This window comes from Pleuronectes platessa, chromosome 10 (assembly GCF_947347685.1).
Source record: "Pleuronectes platessa chromosome 10, fPlePla1.1, whole genome shotgun sequence".
Lineage (NCBI taxonomy): Eukaryota > Metazoa > Chordata > Actinopteri > Pleuronectiformes > Pleuronectidae > Pleuronectes > Pleuronectes platessa.
In genome coordinates this window covers 24,645,129-24,654,087 of record NC_070635.1, presented here as the reverse complement: position 1 = coordinate 24,654,087, position 8,959 = coordinate 24,645,129, and the positions used below count along the sequence as shown (strand labels likewise).

Sequence of the window (8,959 nt, the reverse complement as noted above, 5' to 3'; positions counted from 1 at the left end):
TTGCCTTCAGTCAACATTGGAAAACAGACATTTTACTTTGACAAGATTTTGCAATGCTTCTTTACCTCCACCGTGAGAGCTGTGATTTGACCCCTGAATGTTTGTTTGTTTTGGTTTGGTTTGTAATATAGATAACACAACAATTACCGAATGGATTTCCATGAAACTTGGTGGAAGGATGACGTATGGGTCAAGGATAAACCCATCAAGTGTTTGTGCAGATTCCCTTGGAGTAAATCATATATCTTATCAAAAAAAATAATGGTGCAGCTTGATTGAATTTAAGGGGACTGTTGGCCCTGGCAAAGATGTGCTCATTGGTAGTGGCTGAAACTGCAAATGCATCTTCCACACATGTGAATATTGACATGTAAACAAGAAATATCAACAATAAAAGGTTGTTTATTTATATAAATGGACCTTCATGTCTGTTCATTGTGCAAAGATTCACTTTTTAGAAACTGGATTTGGGAGAGTTCGGTTTTTCACACTTGAATGGACATGTTGAAAAAAGGTGCAGCAGATGGAAGCTCTCATTGCTCAGAGTGGAAACCCCTGACAAGCCTTTGTTGGCTAATTCCTTCACAGTCCACCCAGACAGGCCCGTTTGCTTCATGCTCTCTCTCTCTCTCTCTCTCTCTCTCTCTCTCTCTCTCTCTCTCTCTCTCTCTCTCTCTCTCTCTCTCTCTCTCTCTCTCTCTCTCTCTCTCTCTCTCTCTCTCTCTCTCTCTCTCTCTCTCTCTCTCTCTCTCGCTCTCTCTCTGGCTCTCTCTCTGGTCCCACCCCTACGTGAACGTGAAGCTTTTGTGACAAGTGGAAAAAAAGAACAGGCCTTTTCTTTCCTCCCCCCTCCTCCTCCCTCCTCCCTCCCTCCCTCCTCAGCATCAAGTGCAGCCTGAGCGCAGCGTCCCGGCTGAGACTTTCTCTCTCTCTGCCTCTTTGAAGAAGTCATGAGGAGAAGGGAGCGCTGCTGATGCCAGGACGTCTGGGATGCTCTAACACCGCACTGTGTTTTCTACTGGGATCATATTTGTGTGTGTCTTAGGGAAACAAAACAAACGATACACTGCGGATTTGACTTATCCATCAATCGGATGCAAGCAGGTAGGACGCGTCATGGCGCACAGATATTACTGACTTCTTGTTGGAGCCGTGGGGAAATACATTGTACTTTATTTCATGTTTTCGTTTTTCATTGATCTCTCTCAGTTTACATTATCGCAACTAATTTATATACATATCTGTTTTAATTTGAGTGTTTATTATTGGATTGGTTGATGTTACTTTAGGATGAGGTTATTTATTGAAGGTATAAATACAGATATATTGGCATGGTTGTTCTGCAATTGAAATATTCATTGCCCTACATCCTACCAAGCACAAAGCTGATGCAGATGTGGACATTTAGAAGTTTTTTCCCTCATTTCACTCTATAGTTGAAAGATTTGGATATTTATTTCATAATCATTTGCATTTATTTGCCTTTGAATGTGAAATCAGACTTCACTGGGCACAACAGTGTGTATTGTTGGATGACTCTGTGGATTTCAACATACTAAAGTAGTAAATGGTAAACGGTGCCTGTGAAACAAAGTGTATTCAAAGCTGTGAAGATTGGTCAAAATAAATTAAAATAGTCCCTTCTGATAAACGCGGTATTGAACTAGGCAATATCCATGCCCATGTTTGCTGTGGTGGACATGGAGACCTGCACCATAGCGCCATCCTTTGGCCACTTTGTCTCCTGGGTGCCCTGTTAGGCAGCTTATTGTGACTCCCTCCACGCAGGGATGGAGAGGGCACATGCAGCTTCTCGTTCAGCTGACAGCAGGGGAAAATAGTCGAGTGGAAAATAGTCGAGTCGAAACTAGCGGCTTCTGTGACCGAGAGCCGTCATGGCAGCATATCAGTTTCCACTCGATGCTGAATAATTGCTGCCTCTCCTCTGGATTTGTATTATGTCTATGTCTGGTTGGTGAGAGTGTAAAGCTGAGCAGAAACCCAGGGTCATTTTTTGTATTCTCATTTATAGAGACTGTTTTACAGCTCTTGTGGGCTTGTATTTTATTAGCGTCTGTTTCGGGCTGGTTAGATGTTGGCCACTGGGTTATGTTTTATTGGAGACTGTGTGGCACACTCAGCTGGATGACAGGGCACTAACTGAATGGTAAATTGTCTGAGACCTCTCAAATAGCTTTACAATACAGTTATTTGCCCATTCTTACAATGCATCTATGTGCAGCACGTCCTCTATCAGACATTACCCATACATTGTCAGACAGGGACAATTTGGTCTTCATTATCTTGCCCAAGGACATTTCAGCCGGGATTGAAGAGATTAGAGACTGGGATGGAACCATTGACCTTCTGGTTCCTTGATGACCCGCTCTATCCATCACCTGAGCCACAAACTTGCAAAGCAAAACCTGGAATTGAAAAAGAAAAATCTCTTATCGTCTCAATTATAAAATCCTTTATTCACTATCTAGTTTATTCAACTAAAATGTTGAATTTGGGTTGAAACGCCACAATAGATGAAAAAACACAGATACAGTCCTCGGGTGAAACTGTATGAGTCAATGACTCTCCTGGGAGCTTTGCCCAACCAGATGATGTCTTATTTTCATGCTGCACTAATATCTAATTGAAAGGGAATGTGTCTCAGTAGACTGTCTGGCCAATTGAGGCAGCCCCTTCTCCCCCAAAGCATGTATCTATAACCGACCAGATGTCAGCCTGTCTGAATACATTTAAACCCCACAAACAGCCAGCATAAACAATTATTTTACTATGAACTCCCTAAATTATCTGTTGGATTTTCACCCCTGCTTCCCAGTGAACAGCAAATTATTTTCTCTCCCTGTGTTTGGGATCGCCCTGCGGGACGTCATCACCGCAGCCACGCTGACGTATTGATGCTCTCCTACTCTCTAGTTAAGTGATGGTCTGCTGAGTCTATTAAAACGCACCCAAATTGTAACTTTCTTTATAGGGTTATCAGGATTATTGGCAGCCTCACACTCTGTAGATGCATTAATCGGCAGCCTGGCTGCCTGCACAGTCTCCGTGATTGATGTCATTTCTGTGCATAGACAAGGAGTGGAGCGCTGCAGGAAACCAGATATGGTAATTACTGAGAGGAAGGTTAACCATTGTGGCAAACCTCCAAGCCACTGTCTCAGCCCATTCAGAGGATCGGGGTTCATCCTCTGCTTCTCCTGGCCCGCAGACTCAATGGCCATACATCTCCTCGAAACCACACAGCAGAACTCTAGACAAATGTCGTAAGAGCTTGACAATGTTATATGTAGATGGATTTTTCCCCCTATTGAATAATTAATCCAATAATTTTTCTGCAAACTTTAGCATTTGAAAGGAATTTTACCTCCCACAATTAGACTGTCACAAAGTGCTCTCTAATATTCAGGGCTACACTGCCTCTCTGTGGCTGTAAATGGAATTGTATTGCTTTTCTTCACTCATCAACATTATATATAGCACCTTCTCAATTCAGTGTTGTTCTATGTGCTTAAAGGGCTCAAAGATGATTACTCTTGTTTCATTCATTTGATTTTTATACAGTTCTAAACATCATCTCTGTTATTAAGTAGATATATTAAGTGCTGAAACAAGTGAATCTTCCATAAGTGGATTAAACCATATCACCTCCTCACTAGTGTCAAACTGGTGTGATGTGAATTCTGAGCCATTACCATGGTGCCATTATATATATCTTATTTGCTTCATTGGAGCAAACAATGAAGCTACAGCTATATTTCAATTAGAGATTACACTGCAATCTCTTAGTAGCCCAGTGCATGCCACATAATTGCAATGTTCAATTCAAACTGAGGACCTGTGTGAGATGAAATCCCCCTATATCTCTCTATCCAAGTTTTACCTCCTCACAACCAGTGTCCTTTTAAAAAGGTTGCAAAAACATCTTACTAAACCATTAGAATGTTCATTTAACAGTCTACCCTGATGCTAGCAGATCTGATAAGCTGTATTTTGGTGCTTTAAACTACTGTAAATGCGAATACTCTGGCTTAGACAATACTAATATACTAATGTTTTACACCTTTACAATATTTACTTTGTTACTGTATTAACATGCTAATATGTGTCAATTTGCATGAAACAAACGAATAGGAATCTCTTGAGTTTTGTAGGATTTTATACCTTAATTAAAATGTTGGACAAAATTTGGCCTGAAGAGTGCAAAGAATCCTAGGTATAACATAGGTTATCTCATTTCATCCTGAAGGGCACTTGAAAGTTATCAAGGCCTCTCATTAAACCCTAAAACGTTAACCTTGTGGTGATGATCATAGCTATACATACATATTCATAATTTCTAGGCAATCAATCGTAATAGTGTGAACATATTTCAGTGTGGACCAAGTGGTTGACGACTGACTGACACTGTTGTCTCTAGTGGCACACATGGTGAAAATGTTCCTTTGTGGCAAAGTTAGAGCAAAACAAACTGAATCTTGTACAGAAGTGAAGATCTCATGAAAGTAATTTATGGCGTCAATCCATATTAAAATGTTCTCCTAAGTCTTCCTCACTGTTCTTTATGTTTCAGAGCCAGGGCCAACTTAACAATGGGCCCCATTCCCCTGTGTGTCCTGCTACCGGTTGTACTGGCTGTGACGTTGGCTGCAGCTGCTGAGGAGAACGCAGTCGATGATGAGTATACCTGGCCACATTGGAAGGTGCCTCTGGTAAGAAAAAGACGTACTGTGCATCTCAGCAGCCCCGACTTCTCAGCCAATCCCCAACCGGAGTTAAGTGGGACCTGTGGGATCGAGTGTCAGCGTCGCCTCCCTACACCGTCTCTGCAAGACCTGGAGCAGTTCCTGTCCTATGAGACGGTCTACGAAAATGGTACACGCACGTTTACCTCAGTCTCTGTGCAAGGTGTCAATGAGGTGACAGCCTTGTCCAAAAATTCCTCAACTGGCTCACGCCATAAACGGGAGGTTTACGGCACAGACAGCCGCTTTACTATCTCTGATAAGCAGTTCTCTACCAAATATCCCTTCTCCACCTCTGTGAAGCTCTCCACAGGATGTTCTGGGGTTCTGGTGTCACCGAAACATGTACTGACGGCTGCCCACTGCATTCATGATGGGAAGGATTACCTAAGCGGAGTGCAGAAGCTACGTGTTGGTATTCTGAAGGAGAAGTCCAGACGAGGGAAAGGAGGCAAAGGGAAAGGAGGGCGAGGAAAGGGAAAAAGGAGAAAGGGAGACAAAGATAAAGAAGATGTCGAAGAACAGGAAAAGAGCGTTGGGAAAGGGGATCATAAAGGGAAGGGGAAAGGTAGGAAGAGCCGGAGTCGGCGAAGTGCAGAATCAGAGAAACCTTCTTTCAGGTGGACCAGGGTCAAGCAGACCCAGATTCCAAAGGGCTGGTTCAAAGGTGTGTCTGATGGACTGGCTGCAGATTATGACTACGCTGTTCTTGAGCTGAAGAAAGCCCCAAAAGTCAAGTACATGGATATTGGCGTTATCCCCTCAGTTAAGAAGCTCCCCGCTGGGAGGATCCACTTCTCTGGCTTTGATGATGACCGGCCTGGCAACCTGGTCTACCGGTTCTGCTCAGTGTCTGAGGAGTCCAATGATTTACTTTATCAGCACTGTGATGCCAAACCTGGCTCCAGTGGCTCAGGAGTCTACATCCGCCTGAAGGAGCCCGGCAAGAAAAAGTGGACGAGGAAGATCATTGGGGTTTTCTCCGGTCACCAGTGGGTGGACGTAAGCGGAAACGGGATGCAACAGGATTACAACGTGGCAGTGAGGATAACACCCGTCAAATATGCTCAGATCTGCTACTGGGTCCACGGGGACTCAAGTGAGTGCCAGGGGGCCTAAGACAACACAGGATCCCCCCTCAACCACCTCCCCACTACATACCCTCAGACTACCTAAGAGACATTTGACCTTTTCTAAGCCCCCCCACCTCCTTTACAAAACAGGGGCCCAATGACTGCCTCTTCTCTTCCTGCCTCCCTGTTTCCTCCTGTGCCCCTCAACAACACCTCCTCCACTGACACACACACACACACACACACACACACACACACACACACACACACACAAACAAACACTCTAACACACACACAAACACACACACCCATGCAAACTCCTAAAATTAAACTGCCTCTTTAACTTTTCTTATTTATTTGCTAAATAAACAACAGAGAAAAATATGTATTGTATGTATTTACAGGTTGATCGGATCGGCAGTTTTGCTTTGTTTTTGTTTCTTTTTAAAAAGGATTTGCCTATTTCACATATAAGTCTGGGAAGCATGTTTTTTCAATTGTTTGTGAGTGAAGCCAAGTCACATTCATGGTATATTCCGCCTGTGATTTGTATGGAGATCAATAGTTCTATACCACTGTTAAGGAGTTTGCATGCATTTGCTTTGACAAAAGACCCAGGAAAAATTAATGTTAACTTTTTTTTTTACAAATGAACTATATAGAAATATTGAGATTTTTTTTTTTTTTTAAAGAAATTAATGTAATGAGCTGGTGTTTTGCATTGTGTATATGTAGACGTTTTTTTACAGCTATCATTTTAAATAAGACAATTTTTATTTTCTGCCACAATAGAGCAAGGTTTCTTATGATCATGGATAGAAGATTTTTTTTTTCAGATTTGTGAGTCTCCCATCATATTTTCTCCGTTCTTGCAGTGCAGTGAAATGTGGTTTCATTGTTGTGCACATAATTATATCGGTGCTTATCCAGGAGATGTGGTGCTAATTTATGGAACTTTAAACTTTTGTGTGTTTCTTTCTATTCGAATGGGGTGGCGGGGGCTTCTCAGAATATATTTTGATAGCCTAGTACTGTAACTATGTATTTAATTTGAGGCTACATATTTGCGTTACGTTCGGATGGGACTGAACCATTAAACACATTATTTGAGCTGTTTAGATTCCTGTGATACTAAGGGCTAAATACAATTACAAGAGTAATATTGTTATAAAATAACAAATCTCCATCCAGGATGTGATGTTTTTCATGTAGTTTATGTTCTAAAAATTCATATGAGAATCTTTTTGAAAACCAAATACCTGAAATTGATCTGAAATTAATGATGCAGTTTGAAGACTACCACCCATTAAACTAAGCTTAATACTTGTGTGTGTTTGTGATTATCCAGATTACAAAAATCATTTGAACTACTATAACTGGTTTGTGGGTAACAATCTCTATGAGACCTCAGCCAGTAATGGTTACTGTACTTTATATGACCTCTGTCTGTTTCACCACAAGTCACGCAACTGAACACTAAATGTATTATGATGGGACCCCAGTGCAGAATTTTTTTGGAGCCCCAGTCTCCACTCAAATGCTATTTTCCCCAAGTGGCCAGAAAACAAAATACTTTAATTACAGCCTGTAAACCAGATTGTACATGAAAGATTTATCAAACACACAGACACTCGGAAACCAACCTGTTATACTGCTGGAATTCAGAGCCTATACAACATAACTCCTGGTTTTCTATGTGTTAATTAGACTGCAATAATTTCTCATAAGTTTGACACAAATTATAATGTGTCAAAAGTCGACTTTAACTCAGAGATCCTTCTTAAAAAAAAGGAAAAAAAGGATAAGATAAAAATGAAGGACCTGCGGTCATGGGCCTGTGTCCCTGAGACTTGAATTCACAGTTGATATTGCACACACACTAATCAAAAAAACGTTTACAGATGCTGTTGATGAGGTGGAACTAAAGCAGATTATATTATCATTAAATAAGACATAATAGCCATATAGAGAAAATTAAAGTCCTTCACAGGAGGTTCAATCCGTCATTGAATTTATTGCATCTCAAAGGGCTTACATGCACTGGGGAAGGTCATCGTAAATAAAATAATTTTACAACTAAACAAAAATACATATTTTATAATTCAGTCATGAAAAATGTCAATAATCTCCCATTGTTTTCTCAGATTCTCTCCAGATTCTCACAATCAACTCCTTACACAGTTCAGTGAAATGATGAACAAGGTCAGCAGGTTACAGCACAGGACAGGGGCATGAGGTCATACATATGTCCAAATACAGGTCAACACTACAACATATTTAGTCCATTGTAAATCAGTGGGAAACAAGATCATGGCTCAATGATGATCTCTGGGCGTTTGTACACACTGCTCCCATGTGGCCACTTACAGTATCACAGAAGTTACACTGATGGGATGAAGGTCAACAGTGATCAAAGAACCAACTCGAAAAAACCTTATGTCCAGACATCAGTCAAATTATAGTTTTTCCTTTTTTGTAAAATTACATTTTCGACACCCAAACTTTCATTTGGCCCAACAGCACTGGGTGCAACGTGGATCTTAAAGGAACCCTGGGGCTTGTTTGACCACTAGAGGCACTATATAGTAATTTTTGATGAGCTGACCCCAGTTTGCAAACAACATAGGTGCCAGGTTTCCCCAAAAAGGTGTTCCACAAGTTTTATGAGGAAGTAAATGCACTCAACATCTTTGTTATTCCTCAGTGGCACACACAGAGCTTTGAATGCAAACTTAACTTTTGTTCGTTGAGAAAAAAATTATCCACAGGTATCTTTACTCTGTTCTTTTAACTTCTGTGATTACATTTTCTATCATATCATATTTAACTTTAGACTGTCTGAACATAGAGTTTGGTATGACAATGGGATAATCCATGAGATACAAAATAACCATATACTGACTTGTTCTTATAAGTTATAATGTAAACACAAGCAGAAGACATACCCACATGAGAAGTGTCAATATCATAGGTAGACACTTATATCGAAAGTTGTACAGTTACATTGAAGGGCAGTTTAATTCCATCTTTATCATGAATTAATCAACATTTTCTCTGGAACTAAGTTGAACACTTCGTTTGATCTTAGTAGCAGTGCCAGCAAATATCAACATTAGACCGGAG

General features: G+C 40.9%; 1 protein-coding gene across 1 annotated transcript; it reads left to right on the top strand.

Annotated features, from left to right (window-relative positions):
• The first annotated feature begins 877 nt into the window (after window positions 1-877).
• On the top strand, window positions 878-7,162 carry prss35 (serine protease 35). Its single transcript, XM_053432942.1, has 2 exons — window positions 878-1,104; window positions 4,592-7,162. The coding sequence occupies exon 2, from the start codon at window positions 4,611-4,613 to the stop codon at window positions 5,880-5,882; it is 1,272 nt and encodes a 423-aa protein (XP_053288917.1). The 5' UTR covers window positions 878-1,104; window positions 4,592-4,610; the 3' UTR covers window positions 5,883-7,162.
• The last annotated feature ends 1,797 nt before the right edge of the window (window positions 7,163-8,959 follow it).

What these genes read in the sequence shown, in the direction of transcription:
- prss35 (XM_053432942.1), top strand. Translation starts at nt 4,611, where the DNA reads ATGGGCCCCATTCCCCTGTGTGTCCTGCTACCGGTTGTACTGGCTGTG.